This window comes from Emydura macquarii, unplaced genomic scaffold (assembly GCF_026122565.2).
Source record: "Emydura macquarii macquarii isolate MOO-44397 ecotype Brisbane River unplaced genomic scaffold, CSIRO-AGI_Emac_v2 contig_629, whole genome shotgun sequence".
Taxonomy (NCBI): Eukaryota; Metazoa; Chordata; order Testudines; family Chelidae; genus Emydura; species Emydura macquarii.
The window spans coordinates 5,089,939-5,115,166 of record NW_027130766.1 but is presented as its reverse complement, the minus strand read 5'-3'; the positions used below and the strand labels follow the sequence as shown (position 1 = coordinate 5,115,166).

The 25,228-nt window shown below is 45.2% G+C and overlaps 3 protein-coding genes across 3 annotated transcripts; all 3 read right to left on the bottom strand.

The window, feature by feature from the left end:
- Window positions 1-1,154: 1,154 nt before the first annotated feature.
- On the bottom strand, window positions 1,155-4,009 carry HOXB1 (homeobox B1). Its single transcript, XM_067540905.1, is given in 3 exon segments — window positions 1,155-2,614; window positions 3,300-3,948; window positions 3,950-4,009. Coding segments are annotated over 3 exon segments (1,035 nt in total). The 3' UTR covers window positions 1,155-2,288.
- Window positions 4,010-14,533: 10,524 nt separating this feature from the next.
- On the bottom strand, window positions 14,534-17,358 carry HOXB2 (homeobox B2). The gene is made up of 2 exons (XM_067540904.1): window positions 16,859-17,358; window positions 14,534-15,779 (listed from the first exon to the last, which is right to left on the bottom strand). The coding sequence occupies exons 1-2, from the start codon at window positions 17,235-17,237 to the stop codon at window positions 15,148-15,150; spliced, it is 1,011 nt and encodes a 336-aa protein (XP_067397005.1). The 5' UTR covers window positions 17,238-17,358; the 3' UTR covers window positions 14,534-15,147.
- Window positions 17,359-18,182: 824 nt separating this feature from the next.
- Window positions 18,183-24,548, bottom strand: HOXB3 (homeobox B3). Its single transcript, XM_067541114.1, has 2 exons — window positions 24,102-24,548; window positions 18,183-23,054 (listed from the first exon to the last, which is right to left on the bottom strand). Exons 1-2 carry the CDS (start codon window positions 24,535-24,537, stop codon window positions 22,291-22,293), a joined length of 1,200 nt encoding a protein of 399 aa, XP_067397215.1. The 5' UTR covers window positions 24,538-24,548; the 3' UTR covers window positions 18,183-22,290.
- Window positions 24,549-25,228: the final 680 nt, after the last annotated feature.

Below are 25,228 nucleotides of genomic sequence, written 5' to 3'. Positions count from 1 at the left end.
TACACTACCTGCACCTCCGAAAACTTTTTTTTTTTTTTGAGCCAATAAAATATGGATTTCCTACGCTCCTGCTGGAAAGGGGCAGGATAGGTTGAGTGCACGGCCGGGGAAGAGGCATTTTCTGCGTTGCCTTGGGACGTTCAGATGATTTGGGCAAAATTCTTTAAAACAGTGTGGAGTAGCGTTTAGACATCGATACAGGCAAATCCATACATGTAATTTACAACAGGTACTTTGGTGAGTGCTTTCCCCCCTCCCCCCCCAAAGAGGGTTTGCAAATTTCACTGAGGCCGGGACAATAGATTCTCCTGGCAGCCTCTCTGTTTACTTGTTTAGAAATCCCAGAGGCGTTTCGAGGTAAAAAGGTCAGAGTTAAAGGTCCCTTTCCCCCTCCCCCAACTCCTCATCCTCCAAAGTATCCAGGTTATAGAATAAAGTGTCCGATCCTGGCATTGGAGCCGACGGGAACCAGGCTGCTTTTAATCTGAAGAGCAATCGTTTCTCTTTCGGTGCAGGCAGGGGAGGGCTGATGGGGGAAGGGGGGGCATCCCGCTCGACTTTATCCCCTCGCCTTCCACCGGCTCCGCTTTAAAGAACGTTTTCGATGATCTAGACGCCCCTTTATTTAAATATGAGTATTCCCGCCCCCCCTCCCCCAATTCATTCCAGTCGCTGCTTCTATTTCAAGAGCATGGGTTTGGTTCCTGAAGGCTGTCTGCTTGGATTAGAGTTTTATCAAAGGACACGGCCCTATTCCTTTTAAGGATCGTTCACTGATTAGATACAAGTGGTTGTTGTTTATTATCAATGACTCTAACTCTGACCAGGGGACAAACCGCTTGCTTGATGCCAGACGTCTCCACGGAACCCGAAGCGCTCCGCTTTGCAGTTTCTCCAACGCACTTGCCTTAACTTGGGCCCCTCAGCAGCGGTCCCGTGTCTACTGGGCCCAATCCTGCATCTCTTCCCGCCGATGGGAGGGGTGACAGTGCTCTAGAAGGAAGCAGGATCGGGCCTGTGGCTGGGGAGATTTAGCCTCATGAAGAAACCTTTCCACCTTCCCCCTCCCCAACCCACTCCACGCCTCCCCATCACGCTCAGCCTCCTGGTTGGAAGTGAGCTATTTCCACGTCGTTAACCAGCAAGAGGACCAGACTATGAAAAATTAAACTTTATTAGACTGAGGTAGTTTCATGTCAAAACACAGAGGTGGAGGAGGGAATTCCCAGGAAAATGCTGGGTGTTTTCGCTGTTATTTTCTCCTTCAACAATTAAAAAAAAAAGTGTCCACATTCTTAATGTTGTTCTATGCCAAAGTTTGTAGGGGGGGGGGGGAATAATTACACTGGGGTGTCCATAGTTAAATAGCGTTTTGATCGGGCTGAGAAAGCTGGGGGAAGGGCATGCTACTTTCCTTTCAGAGTTAAGGCTATCAAAACACACAATAAATGTCGTTTTCATCCATCAGTGTAACTGAGCGATCCAATATCTTCCAAGTTCCGCTCTGCAGCCTGGTTGCGTTAAACAGTCACACTCCCTGAGGTCAGACTTTCCCTAACTGATTTGTGGGTGGTTGGCAGCATGCAAACTACATTTCAAATGAAAAAGGAAGCGTTTGAACAGCCTGTGAAGCTCTGTGAAGCAGCCATAGTGCAACGTGACGGGGGAAGGGTTCGTGTTCTTTTCTCAAAGGCCTCTGGCTTGTTAATACGGTAGCTCTCACTCCAAGATATACACAGTTTCTTTTTAAAAAAAAGGGGGGTGGGGAAAACTTTTTACAATCCTGTGGGAAGAAAAGACACGAAATCAAAAAAATGACGCCAAGCCCCGAATTCTCACAGCCAAAAGTCATTTGCACGGTTGGGGTTTTTTTTTTTTTTCCTTCTTCTTCTTCTGAATGGGAATAATTCAATTCGTTTCAAAAGTTGCTGCGGTTGAAAGTGTACTTCCCAAGTTTTCGGTGGAACAGTCCCCGAGACAAAGAAATGGCTATTGCCAGGAATGGATGTTAAAGCCACAGCCACGCCTTCGGAGCGACACATTCTCACAGCACGGTCTCATAAATTAAGAGAGGACGACAGAGAAATGCAAGCGGGCGCGTTACCCTCACAGCTCTTTAAACCACTCTGCCCACAGGGCAACAGTCAGCAGAGGGGGGTGGGTCAGCTTGGGCGCAGTCGAGTGTGTGCGTGCAAGGATGGGAGTGCATGTGCGGGGGGGGGGGGGGTGTTGGCAAGGAGCAAACGCCTCTCTGCGCCTTATTCGTCCTGCGCCTTTAAGGAACAGTTTCAGGAGGAAACGGAGTTGGGAGAGGCCTCAGGTGAGGTGAAATTGGACTGGTCCGAGGCTTCGCTCACTTCCTTAGCAGCTCGGGTGGCGGCAGCAGGGGCCAGGCCTTCCTTCTCCCTCTTTTTCTGCTTCATCCTCCGGTTTTGGAACCAGATCTTCACCTGGGTTTCGTTGAGTTCCAAGGTGGCTGCGATTTCCACTCGCCTGGCCCGGGTGAGGTACTTATTAAAGTGAAACTCCTTCTCCAGCTCCGTCAGCTGCTTGGTGGTGAAGTTGGTCCTGATGGCGTTGGGCTGGCCGACCGGGCCGTATTCAGACACTTTAGCTGTTAACGAGCAAACAGAGACACAGAGGAAGCAGCAGAAAAGCAGCAATTCGTTAAAGCCACGGGGAGGGTTGACACATGATAAGCCAGGCTCGCCCCCTCTCTCCAGCCAGCCATCCATCACTTCAGCATCTTGCCCAGCTTCTCGCCATTAGCTCCATCCACTGGAGGGGACCCCCGTGCTCTCTATACCTGCACGGGTCCCAGCAGCCCCGGAAAAGCTGCCCTGAGGTGAGAGCAAAGCCTGCTCTCTTCCAGAGAGTCCCCTTTCCCAGTCACTGTTTCTCAGTTCACTGAAAGCTTCCCTGGAACTGGAAAGGTGGGTGGTGGAGGGAGGAAGGAAGGAGGTTGGGATCTAAGGGGGATTCCGGGGGAAGGAAGCGGAACAATAGGGGAGTGGAAAGGAAAGCTGTGGCGGGGCAGGAAGCCAGGCTCGTTTCCTATTTCAGACAAGTGTTCAATCGCTCCGGGCCTGCACAGAAATCCAGCAGAAAGTGCAGTTTCCACTACCTTGAGCTGTTTACCTCCTTCCTTGTGACTTTGGGGGGTGGGGGGGTACACACTTTCTCCCCCAGCCCACCCGTCCTTTCCTTCCAGGGGACGCACTTCAGAACACAAGATTCCCCTCTCGCCCCGCACACACACCGCCTTTAAAAGAAAAGGCCCGCCGGCTTGTCCGACTCACCTGTTTTGGGCGGGTTCCTTTTCACTTTCATCCAGTCGAAGGTTTGCGTGGCGGGGCAGAGCTCAGCTGGGCAGGGCGGATCCTTGTCCTGGCTTAACGAGAGGGGGCTGTAAACCCCCTGCAAGTAACCCGGCTGCTCCTGGCCGTATGGGTGCGGTTGGTACTGTCCAGCCGCTGACACTGCGGTGCAGTAGACCTCGGGTACCGAGCCGAGGTTAGCTCCGGCGGTGGCGGAGTGCCCTGCTGCCTGGAAATACAGGCCCTCCGCTTCCTGCTGGCCGAGGTAGAGCTGGGGGGGCCCGTAGCTGGGGCTGCACGTTGGGGCTGGGTATCCCGCTGAGGCCGAGCCAGAGAAGGGGGTGCCGAGCCCTGCAGGGGGTGGGGGGTGGTGGTAGCCGGGGTTCGGCGGGGCGAGGTGGTTTGGCACGGGGGCGCTCCCGGCCCCTCCAAACCGTCCGTCTCCATGACAAGTGTCACGGGTGGGAGTACCTGAGCAAGCAGGAAAGGAGGCTGTCCCTTGCTCTAAAGGATGGTAGCCCTTGGGTGAGTAGGCGCTCGTCCCACGGTTACAAATTGCATACTCTAAGAAGGAGTTCATCCTAGTATTGTCCGTCTGCCACTGATGGAGGAGGGTCAACCTGCTTTGGGGGGGATTTCGCCTGCCCTACAACCTTTAGGTAGTATGTCAAAGCTGTAAAACTTCCAGCCATGGACCGCTCGCCCTCGAACCCCCAGAGCCTTCCGAAAGGGGGGGGGGAGGGATCGTAGGGGGGCGGAACCACGTGGTTCGCCCCGAATCCAATGAGCAAAGACCTCCTGAAGTTTGTCAGAGATCTGCGCTCATCCATCAAGCCCCTGACATTTGCATGACAAAGGGACTTCAATCAAACCCTGCCCATCAATCTGATAACAACACGTATATGTCAAAATCTTTCCTCAAAGACTTTAAAAAAGAGAAGGGAGGTGGGGTGGGGGGAGGGGGAGAGAGAATTATTCAAGACTGTTTTAAGTGTTAAAAAGGTCCCCAAGTTCTAAGATGTAGCCAATTTCATCAGAACTTTCCCCCCCAACTCAAAAGGTTTTTCCCAATCCCAGTTGCATCTGAGAAAGAGAAAGAGAGAGAGAGAGAGGTAGGGACGTCTCACTACTTTTTTCAACTCTAAATATACTCTGTTCTTCATTTTATAACTTTCTTTGCAAGTTGGCATGAACGTGTTTGGAGGTTTTTTTTTTTTTTTTTTTTGGATGAAAATGCTAAAAAAAACCATCCAAACAAACAAAAAACAAAACCCTAAACAAAACCAAAAAGACCAAACGAAAATCACTAGCTGTGTGTCTCGAACTAATATGGGTAACGGCTATTTAATTCAATCAATATTCTAATGAGCTGATGAAATAAAGTTTGAAAGACAGAATGTCTTTTGTTGGAGAAACACCATAGTAGACAGTATAGTAAAATGAAGAATGGAACTGAAAATGATCTCTATCTATCTATCTATCTATCTATCTATCTATCTAATCTATCATAGAAAACAAGATGTTTCTTTTTGAAGCATCTAATAAATGCCAGGATTTTAAGATGATTTTTTTCAGTTACAAACGTAGGTTGATGTGTTTCTGATTCAACTATTATATTAAGGTCTTCTTGTCCAACTTGTGTGTATGTACAAAGAGAAAAAAACTGAAGTCAGACTTACCACTCCACTGTTAATATAATGGAAACATAGGTAGGCAACCTTTATTTACTTGTTAGCACATGGGAGACAAGAGCATTTAACAATATGACGCCCACAGTCATTTGTTACTTGTCAGGATATTTACTGGTTACTCAGCCCTTAAGAAGAATCAGGAGTTTTTAGGCCAAAAGTTCACTTTAAGACACATATACAAGTTCTTTAGTCCAGAGGTTTGACGGATGCAACACTTTTGGCAACATTTGTTAAGAAAAGGGGATAGATTTGACCAGAGCAGGATCCCTTTTCCTTTAAAGCCTCCAAAGATAAATTGTATGTTTTAGTCAGTTAAACATCTGAAAAGTCTCCTACACTACCTGATTTTTGTTTGTGAACACTATTCATAATAAGGTATTAGTCAAGGCGTGTTTATTCTTTGAGTTACCATGTTTTGTGGTATTTAGAGCATCCCACTTTTGAATAACACATACGCAAACTAATCAAAACTCAAGGCAATTATCACGTTATTCTTGTCAACGAAATGCGTTTTTTAACTTGAATCCCGAAGTGGTTTTCGATATTCCACGGCACTTATTTCGGGAGTGAGTGAGAGGAAATGAATATGTTATATTGAAATAATACTTAAAATATATCACTCCTGGATTAAAAAAAAAAGAATCTATGTATTCCATCACTGAACCGGTTGTGTAGTATTGCTCTGATCATTTTCAATCATCTTCCCATTCCAGCGCTAAACTAGAGGATGTTTTATTTCATTTAGAAGATAGAAACTTTCTGGAGTTTCCAAGATTGCTTCAAGATTTCCAAGATTGCTCATTATTGCAGTCATGTGGGGGGGGGGGGGCGGGGGGAAGACAGACTGTAGTCGGTGTTCCCATCCCTAGGATTTTGGTTGTGATGTCAGGATAAGCTAAGACATTAAAATGCCTTCTTAGCGCGGTTAAGCTACGGTTGTTTATAGTAAGACCACTTCCGGCCCTGGAGACAAGAGAAAGCATTTCATTTGAATCAACCCAAATTCTTGCTCCTTCAGCAAAGGTGAATGTAATAGCGAAAGGAAAGATAATTGACTGGGATCAGAGCTGAAGCCATTCTGGCAGGGGCTCTTCTTCCAGTCTTTCCTTGTGGAGGTTATTCTCCAATCAAGGCAAAGGAGGTGAGGTGATGGGGTGGTGGTAGTGTGTGTGTGTGTGTGTGGGGGGGGTATTTTCTTTAAGACAAAGAGGATGGCATCCTCCTTTCTCCCCCACCCCCTCCTTTGGAACTCCATGGCCGCTCGCCATCTGCTCCAGTCTGTTACCCTAGGCACCGTCACCCCCATAAAGATGCAGCTCTTCGCTTTCTTCTGATCTGCTTTTTGGAACCCATGTGCCAAGTATTCACAACGTGCCGGGTAGATTTCTGGGGTAGTGGCGGGATCAAAGGCGCTTGGGTGAAAATATCCCTGGGATAAGCTTGTATTGTGGTTGCTCTGGTGAAAAGCACCTTCCCACGGGCCAGCTCTTGGTGCTGTGACTCCAGTTTCGTGGCACCCTTCCAACTTCACGTGTGACCCCAGCGCATTGACTGGTGGAGGAAGGTGCTATTCCGCGCACACGTACCAAAATCTCATCCCCGCTCAGAGCAAAAAGGGACTTGCTGCTTTACACCAAATGGCAGGCGTGCCTGCGTTTCCACTCCAAATCGAAGTAAACGGATCACGTGCAGTGACCGAATGGGGATTTCCAAACCGCCTCCATGACTTCCTATGCGACTTGCGGCCCCTCAGCTCCTTTATTATGATTGTTATTATTTGGCATGTTACTTTCCATGATTTACCCCAGTAGAGAAGATGAAGGCGTCTCCCTCAGCACAGGGCCCTTCAGAGAAAGGAGACAGACATCGATTATTGGTAACTAAACAAACCCACACACAATCTTTGGTGGCTGCGGTTCAGACTGTGAGAGTTTCTTCTAGATAGAAGGGACGCCCAATGTTCTGAAACAACCGAATAATGGGATCCCATTAATGGGAAGCAATGAGACAAGGTGGTTTATTCCATCAAATCTCTGGTCTTTCCCTCCCTTTTCTTTCCCCCCCAATATTTAATTAGTCATTACCCTTTAATTGTATTTATTGCTTCGTTTTCACTCGTGTATTTAGTGCTGCAGTCGCCTCTGTAATTACTCCTATCCCCTAAAGCACAACAGCCGACAAAAACTCTCAGATACTGCTGTCTTTCAGTTGATGGGATTAAAACAACCCCCTCCATCCTCCCCCTCCATCCCCCCCAAAAAAGAACGGGATTTTTGAGGAAGGGGGAGGGGCAGTTTTCATTCTTCTATTGGTGGGGAAAGACTCTAAACTGACCAGGAGAATGGTGTGTCGGTTGCTCCACCGATATTCGAGGCAGTGACAGGAAAGAGTGTGTTAGTGTCTGGCCTAGACCCCCGTCCTTTTTCCTGATTTCGATCCTCTTTATTATCCCCCTTTAAGTATTTAATATCCCACAGAGGAGAATCTTTTTTTCCTGAGCTGGATTCTGTGCTCCTAATTTATTAATCCGGGCCTGCAGGCGTCTTATTTTTCAGGGGCTAATGACTAATCCTAAATCTAGACTTTATTTGAGGAGACAGGTATTGGGGGGGTTGCCCTCAGCACACCCCAATCTCCGGCAGTGAGCAAGGCAGAATTCTTCAGTGGAGGGCACGCCCCGTATCGCACACATCCCGGCAAAACCACACTGGCAACGCACCTAACTGCGCAACATGACACTACGTGCGCGCAGGAAAATGCGCGGAGTTCCTAGAGCAGACAGTTCAGGGGTGATTATTCACGTGCTTAGTTCCTCTTGCTGTAAACAACCTCAGAAGCTGCTGCACAGTCCCGGTGTAGGAAAGGACCCAGCCAGAGAGAACCACTTAGTTCTCCCCGGCCATCCCTATCCTGTCCCAGCCTTTCTGGAAATTCTTTCAAGAAACCTTTTCTAACAGTAGATCTCCCCCGTTTGGGCACGGAAAAGGGGTCCTGGGGAACGTACTGGTGTGTTGATAGGAAAAGGGGTTTTCACGCCCTTTCTGGAGAGATGTCTTGGTTCTAAACAGTTTGGTTGACACATTTGATACTGGGAAAGGACGAAAAAGAAAGAACGAATCTACAACAAAGTCTGTTGTTGCAAGATCTTAACGGAACTGGACTGGGTCTGTTAAAAGTGTCCATTTGAAAGGGGACCTGCCATGGAAAGTTAAACGTTCCCAAGGTCCCAGGACACTCAGACAGAGACTTGGGACGCTTTGCTTTGAAGCTCAATCTAAAGGTTAGCAGAGGACGTTTGTTTCCCCGCCCCCGGGAAACGTCACGTCGGGCTTCTCCACGATCTGATGTATAAGTGACATCGCTGACGATTTTGGGCTTTCAGACATCGCGACGAAAATATTTGATTTGACCTTTAAAAAAAAAAGTAGGTGTTTTTGTCAGTGAATTTTACATCACCTCCTCTGTTTGTGATATTTGGGTCCAAAAAGGAAGGGGGTGGAGAGAGAAAAACCACTTCCGAGGCTTTGATCCAAAGAAACGTGGGAGAAAACCTCTGAGCACCACTCTCCATAGATCCCAAGACCAGAAAGAACCGTTGTGGTGTCTAGTCCGACTTCCCCTATAACCCAGGCCACAGCACGTCCCGCAAAATGACTCGGTTTGGAGCTACAGACTATCTTTAAAAAAATCCCATCCTGATATAACAATTGCCAGTGATGGAGAGAATCCGACACAACCGCCAGGGGTTACTTACCCTCCCAGTTAAAAATATATACCAGGATGTGACCTGCAACCTCCGCGTGGAAGAATAAGATCATTTTAATTCTTCTCTGTGGTGCTCTATAAAGCAACAAGTGTAGCGCTGGGTTTTAATTCAGACAAGGGGATTTCAAGAGAGATCCTGGTCGGGGTGGTGTAACTCCCTTCTGCTCGCTCGTATTTCCTTGTAGCGGTTCTGCAGAGGTAAATGGACAAAAATGCCACGAAGTCACTGTAGCTTCGCTTGTTTTCCCCAGCAGATAATTCGGCCCTAGGAGCCTGAAGCTAGGCCTAGGAACCCATGCTCATCTTCTGCTCCTTCCCTATGACTAGTGCCGTGCAGCGACTCCAATTTCACCTGAAGTGGATCGAGCCGCACGGTAAGGTGTGGAGCGGCAGATTTTCTTTTTGCAGTGATGCCTCTTTCATATTGAGGCCCTAGGTAGTGATACGTCTGATGGCCTGTCGTGGGGGGGGGGGGGGCCACGCAGGACGCTCAGGTACCTACATGCAAACGGCATGATTTTCAAAGATGCTAGGAACATGCACCACCTCTGGAAGCTGATGGGAGTTACAGGTGCTCAGCATTCCTGAGGGGGAGGGCCCAACTTGTATGCAGGTGCCTAACTTGACTTGCCTACGGTTAGACTTGAAAACTTGACGATCGCTCCCATTGTTGATATGAGGATCAAGGATTTACTGAGCGGAAGCGCTGAGTCCGAGGTACATGTGCGTGTATTTCCCTGGCCAGAAAAGATGTCCAGCCATGCTGCTGAAAAGCTCTTTCCCTTAGTTATTTGCTCCTGTTCTGTTGGTTAATATTTTGTTGCTAGCCTTCATAACTGAAAATCCCTGGACTCTGGACTGCTGCCCAAAATGGAATTGCATGGGGGTCTAAACAGGTGCCTTTGAAACTTCCCAGCTGCAGGCGAGTTAAGTGACCAGGGGTGGATACCTGTCTGGGTCAGGGGTTTCTATTTACAACCTGTGGACCAGAGTCAAATACTCAGGCTGAGCCATGCCTCCTTCCGGACTCGATTGTGGTCCGGTTAGAGAACAGAACTGGGACTCGGGAGATCTTCTATTCTCTCCTCTGCCAATGACCTTCGGGATGACCTTTGGGGAGTCACTTCCTATCTCCCTCCCTTTGTTTCCCCTCCCACCCTCGTCTGGTTAAGTTGTAAGCTCTTGGAGGAAGGAGCATATGGCATTTTACTACGTGTTTGTACAGCGCCCAGCACAGTGGAGTCCCTAGGTAATACTACAATCATAATTGTTATAGTATAGGGAGACTTTAATAATAATAATAATTAATAATTGTGCAGCCCCTACACTCATTGGCGAGCGCTTCCTCACACTATGAATTAATCCCTTCGGCTGGACCTCAGTGTGAGTAAGGGGAGGCCAATTTGCCCTTGAACAGAACTCACATGTAAATCAATGCGACTACTCTAGACGTAAACTAATACTCAACAGGATTAAGGGCATCACAATCCGATTCCAACAGGCTACATGCTGATGGGTGCTATTCGTGAACAACACCCCTTGATTTCAATTCGATTTACATCAACACTTAGCATCTTGAAGAACAGGATCCTATGAGCTTGTTTCTCTTGAAACCAGACCTACAATCAGGATATTTCCCTGGGGGGTCGGGGGGGGTATGATAATAATGGATCCATTCAAAATTGCGGGACAGATTCAACAGGGATTACTCGCCTTTTCACATCATTACTTTAAAGCGTGTGTTTGGATCAGAATCAAATTAGCTGGATCTCCTTTCATTAAACTAAATATTGTCATGGTCTTGTAGGAGAGCGTCAAAGAGAGGAAGGAGCAGGCGATAAGGCTGCGTTTGGGTTTGTTATAAGGGTGCATGACATGAAAACGCTGCAGCTGTGCGAAGGGATTTTCCTGGTTACTGACTGCTAGGGGCGCGCGGGGTTTAAACTATTGGAGCCGTGGGCCAACCCCGGTGGTTTATTCCTGTGTTACCGTGACACAGTGGAGAAGAAGAAATGGAGATGTGAGATACTGCCGATGCAATTAACAATAATGCGGCATTGCCTATATGATTGCAAGGAGATAGCGGCGGAAGCGCTTCTTCTCTAGCCCAAGGTGAAGGAAGATGGAACATTATCAGGGCTCATCAACTCGTTCTAGCCCCTTAGACCGGAGCTAGTCCAAGGCTGGGGGGCAGCGTAACAACCGATTGGTACTGGGGTGTATACGAATATTAGATGCATAATGACATAGGTATTTTGAGAGAGATTCTATCTACACTAAACAGGACAGAAGTTGATGGGGTGAGGAGAGATTTTCTAGGCTTTGTTCAGATTCTGGTATCAACCACTCAGAGGAAGTCAGGGGTCATTCCCCAGTATAAGGTGGTTTTTCTCCCACTGTGTTCAACTTGTGGCTGCACCTAACCGCGTCCTGGGACGCGCAGTCGAGTCCATATTTTGTTTCCAGGAGCGTCCCTTCCCTGGCCTTTCCATAATCGCTAGCTTAAGGCTTCACGTAGCTCTTTGCCAAACATATCTCCAGCCTAGATCAGCGCAAGATAAATATGACTTTAGCATCGTTACAACACGTGTTAGCGCATTCCATTTGCATATTTCTAGGTTAATAATCGCCAGTCAATTGCAGTGTTTTGACAACGATCAGGGGCTGAATTTGCTTAATAGATGCCCTCCAGTTGCAGAGAACAGAAGGGTAAGGTTTCAAAAATACATTCCCCACTTGTTTGACATTTTGAAGAAGGCAAAGAATGGCTGAACTAATGATGAAGTCTTGAAGTCATTCAATAACTTAGATTTTATTGAATATTCCCCCTCTTTCCTCCGACATTTCAGTCTTGCTAATTAGGACAAATAAGAAGGGTGGTTGTGAGCGAGGATAATAACTGGTGAGGGTCCATTTATTAAGTCACTTTCCGCGGGTGTGGAATTGATTTGTAACTGTGACTGGCATGTTTTCTAGACCTGCAGCAACTTTGAGAAGTCATTATGATCTGTAGAAGGGCCCTTGTTAGAGATTTGTATTGATAAGGTGTCAGTATTTACATTGGCGAGCTTGTAGAACTGCCTTCTCTCCTCCTCAGCCCTGCATCTCCTCCTCCCGGGTGTGTATTGGGAAGAACAGCAGCCACCACAAAAACGTAACCCTGGGGAGAGACCGACTCTCCCTCAGGATTAAGGGTTCCTGCAGATGTCCTTTAGTCCAGCCTCCTCCCAAAAGAGGAAAAAAACCCAGCTGAAGGACTGAGTTGCTCGGGGATTGCCCTATTGCATGAAGGAGCAGCCTTCTCTTGAGAGGCAAATGGGGAAAGGGCACATAAAGGTCCAGAGAAACGTGTTACCTCCTGCACTGAAAATGGCTGAGCAAATGGGGGAAAGTGCGCGCGCTTGCTTGCCTGTGCGCGCAATTGTTTTTAATATTAAAAAAAAAAAAAAAAAAGAGGGTATTTATGTGTTGGACGCGTCCATTTTTACTCCCTTCGTAGGCTCGGCTGAAACTGACTAGGTACAACTATCTGATTCCTTAATAATCCCCTGCGAAATTGTATTCAGGGTTGCAGTGGGGAGGGGGGGAATCTGTGAGGCACTGGAACAAATGGCCCTTTGATAAACAGCGTCTGGCAGTGCCAGCACTGTACTTGAGTGTGTTCCAGAAGCTCGAGATATTAAATAAACTTAAAGATAATGAATAGCTTTCTGTGGTACTTTGGGAAAGACACGTTCTTTCGGGACTCCAGGACATTCAGAGCGGACAGGAGTGGTTAGTAGAAGAGGAATGCACACACTGGGGCTGGGGGAAGGGGGAAATGATTGACTTCTGGAATAGGATGCTCACGGTGCTGCTTTTAGGGTCGGTGTTTTTATGTGCATGCATTTGTAGCGTAAGAAGATGCGAGCGGATTATTCGAATTACGATATATTTCGATGTTCAATAGAAACATTTGCAGGCCCGAAGTAAAATAGCAGCAGCTTTTTTATTTATTTTATTTTATTTCATTTTAAAAAATGTATCTGCGCATTTGTTCCGGAAAATGAAAGACTATCAATATTTCTACGTGGGTTTAAAAGCAGAATGCCCGGCTACAACGGACAGAAATATCCCTGACTTTCCAACAGCAGTTTCAAAACCTGTGTCTTTTTTCACCCAGCTGTTTGAAGGTTGACTCAATCTGAAGTTCTTCACCTCCCACCCCCCCCCAAAAGTTCTGGGGGGTGACAATAATACCTCACCCTTCTCACGTGTGAATTCTGGTAGGAAAAGGAGAGTTGCATGCAAAATCTTAAACCTTCTCCGAAAATAGCCACCGATCAGTGCTGGGCAGGACGTTCCCTCTTTGTTGTATCTTTGTGAATCAAACCTTAAATTACCGAAGTGTGAGAACCCTTCTCACTTAACATAGCTAGAGTACCGCTGCGTGGAAAGAAAGTATTATTTACCTGGGAGACTCCCATCCCCCCCAACCCTTAAGAAATTGCTCAGTATAAATGCAGCTTCTATCATGGCTGCCTGGTTTCCTTGTCTGGCCACAGACTCCTGCGCCATTTTAAGCTGCCATGGAAGAAAGAAGAGCCCCCTTCTATTCCCCCTCCCCACTCCCACGCCTCCCCCCCCCACCCAACCTCCTCTGTTTCAATGCTACTTTCACCCAAACTCGACTTGAACGCCTCCCAAATTTCTGCCGTGTCTGGGGAAACACCAATGACTTAGCAAAGACGTAATATGATTTATTTTTGTGTGTCACAGCGATTGATTCCTCCGCTGACCCCTTTTCATTCATAACAAGCCCCCACCCCGCTTTGATATATGAGTTTTGTGTTTAAAATTACATGTTGGAAGAAAGCGTTCCTGAAAGGACACGTGAACCGGGACAGAGCAGCACAAATTGCTATGGAAATCAGCACCGATTTATTAGTTCCATTTCTCTGGGCTGGGCTCCCCCTCCCTCCCCACCGCTGAATCCCCCACCTTTAAATGTAATGTCCCCCCCCCCCTTCTTCCCTGTATACCATTAACTGCTGGCCAAATCCATGGTAGTCAGGATGCAACATGGAGGATTTCTTGAATCTAGACGGTGTTTATTGCCTCCCCCCCCCCCCGCTTGTGTAGCACGGGACATTTTTAATTGGTAATTTTTTGCTTCAAGGGGTGAGAAATGGAGGACTGGGAAAGCCAAGAAGCTGCCTTTTGTCTTTCTGGGTTGTCAATGCGAAGATGCTAACACTCAGTGGAGACTGAAAATATTTACAGCAAGCTTCTAAACAGCAAACGCACCTAAACCCCGGGGGCCGAGCGTGTGCTCTGAGCAGGGCCGGGTGGGTGTACAAAAAAAAAAAAAAAAAAAAAAAAAAAAGTCGTGTAGGGCTGAAATTTTAAACTTCTGGATTTTTGAAGTTATGTTTTACTTCAGTCGAATTGTATCTCACGAGATTTTTGCTCGAAGGGTAGAAATGTAATGGGTTTTTAAAAAAATGAATAACATCAATGTTAAAAGTCGAAGCACATGTCTTGCTTTGCTTTATTCTTTGAAAAAACTAACGCCGGGAAATCGAACCAAAAAGTTTAATAAATACAATATTCCTGATTGGCAACCAGCTTTTTATGGAAAAAAAAAATGTTATTTCTGAGCTCACATTTCTTCTTACCCGCCCAGCCTAGAAAAGAGAATAAAAACACCAGAGAGCTGCGAAGCAAGAAAGTGAAGGTTATAATTTAAGGGGGAAATGAACAATTTTCTTAAAGACCAGATATAAAAATGTTTACACGTGGTTTTAATTTTATAAAGACATTTATTTAATCTATGAAAATAATGTACAATAAATAATTTGCCATTTACTATTAAAGGATTTGAATAAATAGTCTACATCTAAAACTTAAAAAGAGGAAACAAAATTCCCCTGGGTTTTTTTTTTATTATTATTATTATTTATTTTTATTAAGAAATCTAAAAGTTTCGTTCGGATTCCTGAGGAAGTCACTTGAAGGATTTACAAATGTTTTCTCTCCGGGCTGCAATTTTCTCATGGGTGCCTGGGGTGTCGTTTGTCCGTCTGTCTTTTGTTGCTTATAAATAAATAAGAAAGAAAGGATCAAACTATAATTAAAGACCCGAATTTAATAAACACGCAGGATCCTTTTATTTGAGACTATGGGAATAACTATTTAAAGGGTGGGTCATTCCTATGATCTAGCTTCCACATTAGAACGGATTTTAAAGGGGGGGGGGGAGAGAAGGGGCAATGAGAAATTACGTGGCTATATGGTAGAAACGTTCTCGTGCAAAATGGGGGGCTGGGGGGAGCTGGTGGAAGTGTGCGTGGAGGGGACGACACGGCCAAGGCAGATCGAACGGGTAGGGCTCGTTACTGGAAATTCAGATGCTGCAGGTCTATGGTACACAGCGTGCTGGTAAAAAAGTCCATGTCTTCCTCCGAGAAGTGGACCGGACTCTGCAGGGAGCCCGGGAGGCTGGAATCGGCCGCGAAGATGCTCAGATCTGGCAACAAAGGAGACTCCGGCCTCTCCGGGAAGGCATTGTCCGCTGAGTCCGCTGCCCGGCTCTGCTCCATTGTGGACCCCGGCTCTGCCGTGGGCGTGGGGTAGCCGGGGCTCTGGGGCTCTGAGAGCAGCGGCTGAGCGCTGGGCGGCTCCTGGTTTTTGGTTTGAAAAGGGCAGGGGGTCTCCAGGGCTGGGCCGAACGGGGAGCTCTCGTCCGCCTCGTCGCTGCCCTCGTCCAGGTTGGGGTAGCCCAGGTCCCCGTCCGAGGGCTCTTGGTGCTGGGTCTGCCTCTTGTGCTTCATCCGGCGGTTCTGGAACCACACCTTGACCTGCCTTTCGGTCAGGTCCAGCAGCGCCGCGATCTCCACCCGGCGCGGCCTGCAGAGGTATTTGTTGAAGTGGAATTCCTTCTCCAGCTCCAGCAGCTGGGTGTTGGTGTAGGCGGTCCGGAGGCGCCGGGAGCCGCCCGCGCTGTTCTCCGGGAGCCCCTGGGTGTCTTCGGAACACACACGCCGCCGCACATGGAAAGGGGGGGAAAGAGAGAGAGAAAGAGGGTTGGAACAAGCTGCATCCCTTAGCTTCCCATTCCGGGCGGGGGGGGGGACGGTGCCAGGAGCCAACGAAGGGGCAGAATTTAAACTGCTCCAGGAGAAAACAGAATTTAAACGCCATCTTCCCCAATCACCCTCATGGCCCCTACCCTCGAAGGAAAGAAAATGTTTCACTCCCCTAATCCCCCCCCCCCCATGGCCACAAAGAAAAAAAATCCCTGCCCCTTCCCGCCCCCCCGCCAAGGCAGGGGAAATTTTCTTCCCCTTGTCAATTTTTTGCCAACAGTTTGGAAACTCCAGACCCTTGGGGTGGGGATGGGGGACCCAAATGATTCCGGGAAACCACCGTTGTGAAATAATTTACCTGAATAATGCTGCTGCTGCTGCTTCTTTTTTTAAAAACAACAACAACACACAGAGAAAGGTTCTGGCCTTTGGGCCCCCGGAAAAAAAAAATAAAACCGCTCTTTCTGGAAAGTTAATTGTAATGAGAACGCTTCTAAAGGGATGTGGCGTTATTTTGCTATCTGTGGCTTTTTTTCTTTCTTCGTTTTCCTAATGGATACTGGAGAGGCAGATTCTCTCTCTTTCCCCTCCTCCACCCTAGCCACATACACAAAAGCGCCAGCAAATCTTTTATTTATTTTTTTCCCCCGCCAGCAGGCTGTAAAAAAAAAGAAAAACAAAATAAAATAATAATAAAAAAAAACCCCATTTCTAGGCATGCGAGAATCGCAGGAAAATCGCCCCCTGGCCAGGTTAGATTTTGGTTCCAATTCAAACGGCTGTAGGCTGATTCCCTCGGAAAGATTTGCAGAACCAGCGACGATTTCCTCTTCGATCTGCACGGCCGGGGTGGGGGGGGACACACCAAAATAAGGCTGCATATCGCTGCGGTGTGTTTTATTGCGTAATACCGTTTCAGGGAGGGAGGGGAGGGGGCCCGAAAGGATGCCCAACATGTTTATTATTTGAATCCTCTCCAATCCCAATAAACACCCCTTCAGCCCTGCATTGTACCAACCTGCGGGAGATCCAGCTGCAGATCCCGGGCAGGAGGAAGAGGATGGCGAAGAGGAAGAGGAGGATGAAGTCTGAGTTGCTTTCTTGCTTGATTTCTTCTCTTTCATCCAGGGGAATTCTGCAGCCAAAGGGCCAAGCTGGATTGGGCGCTGCTGGACCAGGCCATGAGTTGCTCGTTTTTGGCTGCTTGGTGTCGGCTGGTTGCTGGAACAAGGATTCAGGCTGAGGATGGTTTGCTCAAAAGGAGGTGGAATTAATGTCGAGTCCTTGATTGATGAAGTTTGAAATGTCTCCAGGACAGCGGGAAGGGACGTCAGGCACTCTGCGAGCGAAGGCTGGCTATTTATAAACCCGATCTCCCTCTCAAATTCAAAATTCATGGCTTTTCCAGGGCCCAGTGGAAAAGGGAGGGGAAGAAGAGAAGGAGGAGGGAGGAAATCTTAGGGCCCCAATTTTTACTGTTATGGTTATTATTATGATTCTCAGGCTTTTATAATTGTTATATTGCTGATAATACCGGCGTATGGGGACCTTGCTCTATTAAACTGGAGACTGGGGCGAAACTGCAGCCAATTCCTGGTCACATGACCAGCCTTGGCCAATGGCAGGCGGGGCCTGCTGGAAAACAGAAAACATTATTTTCTTTAATTGATTAAAATAAAACAGGGACTGAGGGAGCATCCTTTCCTGCCTCTTGGAAGGACTTGGGCTCTGGCATTTCAATATGTTGGTCAACATCTTGCAAAAGAGGAGATGCCTGTAAGGAAGGGAAGGATGGAAATGAGGGTAGGATTTGCCTTTTTAACTCTTTCCCTGCTTGGGAATAGAGCGGCTGATTAGCACATTCTGGAAGACAGGCGCAATTAAGAAGTGGACCCCTTCATCTTTTTAAACGGGTTGAAATCCGGAATAGAAAACAACTTCACTGAACGAAGGGAGAGGCAGTCTCCATGAACAGCCAGGAAAGGCCCAGCCTAATCAACAAGGCAAACTGGAATTTCAGACTTGACAAATATCTGCAGTTGGGATTTTTAAAAAAAAAGTGTTTAAAAGTTTGATTTGAAAATTAGTATGACAGTTTAACTCAGAGGTTTATTTTTGGCAGCTGGGGTTCTTAAGAACATTTTAGATACCTGAAGTCACAAAGCAAGCATTAAAAATGTACTAGAAAAGTCTCAGTTTGTTAAATTGCCTTTCAAAAATTGCATTCCCAATCTCCCAGTCTCAAGTGAGATTTAAAGAATTCTTTAAACTTTGCTTAAGAGGAAAAAAATGTGAAGGTCATTCATATCTTTGAAATCAGATTTATTTTCGCTGAACAGTTCCATTTGAATAGTTTAAACAATACATGAATTAAATTGAAAATCATTTCCCAGTGAGGCTTTTTTCTTTTAAAGCCAGCAGCTTCACATAAACCAAAAAAAAAAAAAAAAAGAGAGAGAGAGAAACCATCAATCTTTTGTTCGAAAGCCTTTTGACAGCTGGGGCTTACCAATTTACCAAATAAATTTGGCTTTTATTAGGGTTATTAGAGGAATTATTCGAAAATTTTACCTACAGAAGAGCAAAATGAAAAAGATCGGGCAACGAAAAATTCTGTAAAAAAGTAGACAAAAATCAGAAGGAATTCTGAAAGGTTAGAAGGTTTTTGTTTGTTTGTTCAAGCTCTATTTTCCCGCATCTTGTAGGGAAGAAGGGCTGGCAAACTGCACTCATGCAGGCAGTAAAGCTTAGAAACTTTTGTCAGTTAAAGCATCCGTGTGGGTGGTAAGCATTTAAAGAGAAACACATAAATCTACAGCCAAGCCGAAGTGCAGAGCGGCAAAAAGGAGAGGAAAATAAAACAGTTGGAAAATAAATGGATGCAACCCGGATTTGGACTTAAAGTTTGGAAGAGTATTTTTCCAAAAATGTCATATCTATGTGATTAGATTTCTGCTGAGATCTGGAAAAAAAGGTAAACCAACAATAAACAACTGACAAATCAGAACAGAGATCAAAATCAAAACAATTTAAAAGAGGTTTTATTTGAATCTTGGTTTTAATAATAAAACGGGAGAGTATTCTCTACTGCCTGGGAGACAGACTGGTTTATAAGAGGCGTGGGATATGTTGACATAACTTGGAAAGTGATTATAGCTTCTTTCTTTCATTTTTTTTTACTAGCACTAAGGTTACAGACATAAAACCTGTTGGGGGAACATTTTTTGCTCCTTATTTCACATGGAGTGATCAGATATTAAATTTCCTTCCTACTTGAAGGGAAAAGACTTTCTTTCTTTCTTTCTTTCTAAATAACAATACCTTACATGTATAGTGAACATGAAAGACAAATGCAAACTTTTTTTTAAAGGCAAAGACAAGTCTTCTTTATACAGTCATGTGCAAAATAAAACCGAGAACATGGGGAGCTGCAGAGGGGGGAAACAAAAAAGACATCAGTCTGAACCATGAAATGTGACATTGGTTTTTCGTTCTGTTGCTGGATTCTCTTTCACTTTACGTTGAAACTAGTTCCGAAAATTTCGTGATACAAAATCGAACTATATTTGCGATGCAGTTACATCAGCCAGAAAATTATATTCAGGGGTTGGGGGGAAGCCACCAAAACCTTGAATATTGTTGTTTGATCTGATCCTAATCAAAGCTTCCACGCTCTTATGCTTTTAAATTATAGTATCACCCAATGTTAAGTTGCTTCCTGCATGGGTGAATATTATCCAGTTGCAGCCCTATGTAGAAAAACAAGTTTCTTCTTCTTCCTTTCTGTTTTGTTTATTTATTATTGCACAAAGGCAATAATGACTACCCTGGCCCTCCAGTTGTTAAAAAGAATTCAAAGATAAAATGAACTGAAAATCATTGCTAATTTAAAGTCTTCATTCAGCCAGCTAGGCATACACCTACGCAATGTGTGTGTGTGGTCTAATCAAGAAGAGTTTACATTCACTGCGCTAATTAATACATTTAAGCCATTGTTTCCAATCAAAATGATGTTAGTATTCAGTGCCTTTCCGTCCTTTTTTTCAATCATAGTTTCAGGATTTCAGTATCACGTTCTCTCTCAGAGCTTTCGCCTGGCTTATGTGTTACAGCAATACAAATGGGGCATTATTTGTTTGACAGACGTTCGTATCCTTTTCCAGCATCATCAAGCTTTTATTGAACTACACGGTTTATAAAATAAGTTTTCTTAAGGCTTTGGAACATAAAAGGCAAAGTATCCACTGTATTATCTTATTTGCTTTTGCTGCTGCACATCTTTCCCCCTCCCTTTATCTTTCACTAGCAGTTTAACCCTATCACAGCATCTCACAGCACCAAGGTTTTATTCTTATTCTTATTCTTCAGTGCTTTTAATTTCACTTCGGTATTAAAATTCCTCTTGGCCTTTTTGTGATTAATCATTTTCCTTTGTTTTCCTTTTAGGCCCAATGGCTGTTTCGTTCGGATGACACGTGATCTCTTCTCTTTGTAAGGAGAGGACTATGAACTTTAGTCTGCTTGGGAGAATTTTAAATAGGCTTCCGAAGGGAGAATGGGTGGGGTGGGGTGAGGAAAATGGAGACTAGCTATTAACTTTTTAATTAAATATTGTAGTCTAGGAACGTGTCAACTGTTTATAACCTGCGATGTAAAACAAATAGGATTATAACCCTGAGGGGTGAGCCATAGAGGAGAGAATATAGATATCCATCTCAGATCATCTATCTGTCTGTAGTCTCTGGGATATTTAAACTTGTGTTTTGACTACTTTGTCTTTATTTTATTTTTGCTATTAAATCCGACTAATTGGACAAGATAAAAATTGATAACAGAAAGTTTATTCAAGAATTGTTCAACAGACAACCCTTAAGCAAGGAAATAAAATAACTACTATAAGAACAAAGAAAGATCTCCAAAAAAGGAGGGGTGATGTGGGAAGGGGATTAGCTATAGTTCTTCTAATTCAGGACTATACAATTACAGTCTGGTTCTGCTCTCATGCCTCCAGTAGAACTAATTACATTATTCATAAGTACGAGGGTAACATAAAACTACTGGTCTCTCTAAATTACAATAACTAAAATAAGCTTGTTGTACAATGACAAGGAAACACAATGTCCTTTATAACAAGTAAATACTAAAAAAGTACAATTTGATTCTTTTCTTCTCATATAAATACATAATGTTGGGGATAAATAATACAAAAAAGGAAAATATTTTAAACTGGCTATAACCAATAAATATATATGAATGTTCACCAGAACACACAGCTATTGAAAGACGTCACGATTGAGTCGGACGAACGCCCTTCAAAGTTGTTTTATACCCATTAAATGTAAACTCTAAGTGCAACAAAGATGTCCAGACAAGAAAGCATTAGCAAATACCAAAGGTCCATTCACTTCGGCTTCATTTGCAGGACATACCGTTTGTTCAAAAATACCCTGTTTTCACGTCAAGTCAAGAGAGGAGGAGGAACAAAATGTAGGATTTCTAAGTCTTAAGATTGCTTTTTTGTTAATGAATTCTAAAACAAAAAACAAAAGTAGTGTGATCGAATGGAGACTTCACTTCATAAGAGGCAAAGGTTAAAAATATCCAGACCTGTCAACTTTCTCTTCCTCTCTTTGACCTCTCTCTCTTTCTCTCTTTTTTAAAATCAGCTTTGTTGCAGAAATTTATTCCCAGAATCTTTGCAACTCTTAAACCTATTTGGGGAGAGTGTAAAGAGGAGGAGGAAGAAGGGCTTATATTTCCAAAGGTTGGCAGATATGTATATTTTCAGCTAATGGGGTGAGTGGGGAATATTACTTAGCAAAAACGATGTTGTTCATCTCAAAAGTTAGACTGGAAGGGGAAAGGTAAGATTCTTTGTGGGAGGGGGGATTCGGAAGGTGTAGTTTTCTGGGAATCTGTTTGGATAAAAAAAATGTACCTTTTGATACATGATAGTCCAATTGTATAGATTTGGTGGGTTGACAATATGCTGTCATTATCAACCTACAAGGAATCTTTGCGATTATTTGTACTTTCTTTAAATAGATCGGTTTGTTTTGGTTTTCTATCTTGCTAGATTTCCATAAAACTACCCCAAATGTGTTCAAAAGCATTTGTGTTGAAGGATCCGGAGGGACGTATCTATCTATAGTTTATCGTTTAAACTATCTATAGTGTAGATAGATAGATTTGAGAGCTGCATTTTTCAAATACAGATTGTATACTTAATCATCAGAAGTTGTGACACACTAGCTTATGAAAACCTGGAAAAGGCTTGAAATCTCCACGTGGAGGGCTAACCAGACGGGCCACCAAACCAAACATTTTAAGGGCTCAACACAAATGTTTCTGAATCAAATCCCATTGCGGATTCACTACCCCATTTCAGAGCTCCACAACTTCCTCACGAGTCTGTTCTGCCCACTACCCTCCCCCCCTCACCCCACCCTATTACAGGTGGGTGAGTTTGGGCGCCTCTTGGATTCTGCCCTGAGAAGAGGCGTGGTGCGTGGAAAGGTCTGTGTAGGTTGGATGGGTCTCACATGGTCCATGGGGCTGGCTGGTTGGCATCTGTGGAGCCCCGTTGTAGTCCATGCTGGCAGACTGGTGGTGTGGTAGGTGATTGAGGCCATAAAGGGAGGGGCCAGAAGCAGGCATAGAATCCACATAGTTGCCTCCAACGTATACCGGGCTGCCTTGCATATTGGGAGTCCCATAAGTGCCCCCATTGCCCTGTAAAACGTGGGGGTCGTACTCGGGCGCTGTGTTGGCATACTTCTGTTGGGAGGGGCATCCCTTGATGGGGTTTTGGTAGTTAGTTGACATGGCATAGGCATTCTGGTGGGGTTTATTGAAGGAAGGAGGTGATGGGGCATCGTAGGTACTAGTCATGGTGTGCAAGGCGTTCATAAATCCTGCGGACGATTGCATGGGCTGGGGTGGGCTGCCGGTGGGGGAGGGCCCCCCCGAAGAAGACCCCATGCCTTTCGACTTCTGATCTTTTTTGTACTTCATCCTCCGGTTCTGGAACCAGATCTTGATCTGCCTTTCGCTGAGGTTGAGCAGATTGGCCATCTCCACCCGGCGGGGCCTGCAGAGATAGCGGTTGAAATGGAACTCCTTCTCCAGCTCCACCAGCTGCGCGCTCGTGTAGGCAGTGCGGGCTCTTTTCGAGGCGGAAGACCCCGGAGGGCTTCTGTCGCCGCTGCAGCTTTCTGCCGGCCGAAATGAAATAAAAGATAATTACTTACATGCAGAAATTGAATGTGCCGCTTCCTAATAAATCCTGTAACAGGCACGCGGACTTCGAGCCTCCCCTCCTCCCCCACCCCACTTCACATTAGTCTGCACTCTGCAATCATGTCATTTATTAAGAGTTCTGTTCTCCAGAGCTGCCCCTGCTTTATGAAAATTTGATCATGTCATGCAGAAGAGGATGCCAGGGCCATTTATTTAGGAGTCGATTATTTTCAACAGATAATTTTGAGAAAATAAAATTTGGCAGGGGGCAGTGTTTGAAAAGCAAATTAATAAAAACCCTGGGTGCCAGCAATGCGTGTCTTGTGTTTTCATGAGTGCGTATTTTATACACAGGCCGGTGTGTGTGTGTGTGTGTGTTTTGTGTGAATGTGGATGTGCATGTCACATATATGACTGCACACAGCGTTACATGCCTTTATTATACATGCATATATATATCATTGTACTAATAGAATATATGTGCATATTTAACACATATACGATATTAAAACATACACATACATATATAATAAACAGACGTGTGTATGGATATGTATGTGCTACTATATATTATTATATTAGAACAACTCCATAGTGATCTATCTATCTATCTATCTATTGATGATTAATAAGTAATACACTATGGAATTTCTTTAATATTGATAGATATGCAGCAATGATATACATATAGATTTATTAGTATCTAAATGCATTCAATGCTTCAGCCACCCTTAGCTATGCACAATTTATTTGGTGCATATTACTACCAAAGCATGGATTACAAAACAATTACATCAAGTGTGCACCACCTAAATCTTCATAATGGGCCAAATCAGGCCAAACTACCATTGAAATCACTGGGAGGTTTGCCTGAACGGAGACTGAATGGCTTGGCTACTACAACCGTAGTAGAATTCTCAATGCATGTGTTTTTTCCACCTCCAGACAAGCACATTCAGGCCGGTGACTTCATTCCCTCGCTGTTTCGGAAAGTGGGTGGTTACAAAAGCAGAACGTTGTACCTGTGCTAGGGGAGCTGTTTTTCTGTTTGGAGTTTTGTCTCGATTCTTTCATCCACGGGAAAATCTGTTTGGTGAGGGTGGCATTGGAACTGAGATTTGATTTGCTGGGGGCAGTTTTACTGCTCCCTGACTGGTTATTGCTGCTGCTACTGTTGCTGTTGGTGACAGAGTTTGGGGGTGGCGAGACAGGTGGGGCTTGATGATGCTCCCGGGGCAAACTTGGACGCATGCAGCTCCCATTCAGCTCTTTACTTTTTGCATGTGGGGCAGCGTTGCCAAGCGACTGCAGCGAGCAGGCAGACCTCTGGTAGTCATTCTCCACGTGAGAAGAAGGCTGGAAAGACTGTGGAGGGCCATCATAACCAAACCCATTAGCACCCTGGTAGGAATAGCCTCCAAACAACGTCGAGCTGTCGTAGTAGGTTGTTTTCTGCATCTCTGGGATTCCCAACAAAGATTTTTACCGACTACCAGGGTCTTGAGACCCTTATGGAAGAACATTGGCACCCCAAAGGTCACGTGGCAATCCGTTTCCAGTTGTCTATTGGAAGCTGACCTGAAAGGTTAGAAGAAACACACAATAAAAGTGGCCTGGCTATGAATCCATCTTAGGTCTTGAAAAGCCCATGACATGAATGGGGTCCTACAGAACAGGGCTAACAGATGCTTTGAACAGATTTGCCCTGGTCTCAGCCCCCCAACCCTCATCAAATATTTTAAGACAAAAGTTGTTTTTGTTTTTTAAAGTCAATACATTTTTTTTTTAGCAGCGCTGTGCTGGGTCTAGATAAATCTGTCTACACACAGGTGATTTCACAGACACACACATATGCACGGACACATTCCTATAAGAACGAGAGCGCAGAATGGATTACAGCTAAACCACGCACAGGAACGGCATAGAATTCATGCCTTTTTGAACCCCACCGTAAGCCAGTCCATTCAATAGGCAGTTCCCAAGAATGGAAGACAGCCGGCTGTGATATGCCCAGAAACGAAAGCGTGGAGGACTCAGATACTAGGGAGTTCTGTTGCTTTATGGTAGGACTGCTTCGTGCAATGTTTGGTTTTAAACTAAGAACAGCAAATAGGCCCTGGATATTAGCCAGGTAAGGGGCTCTTGACTC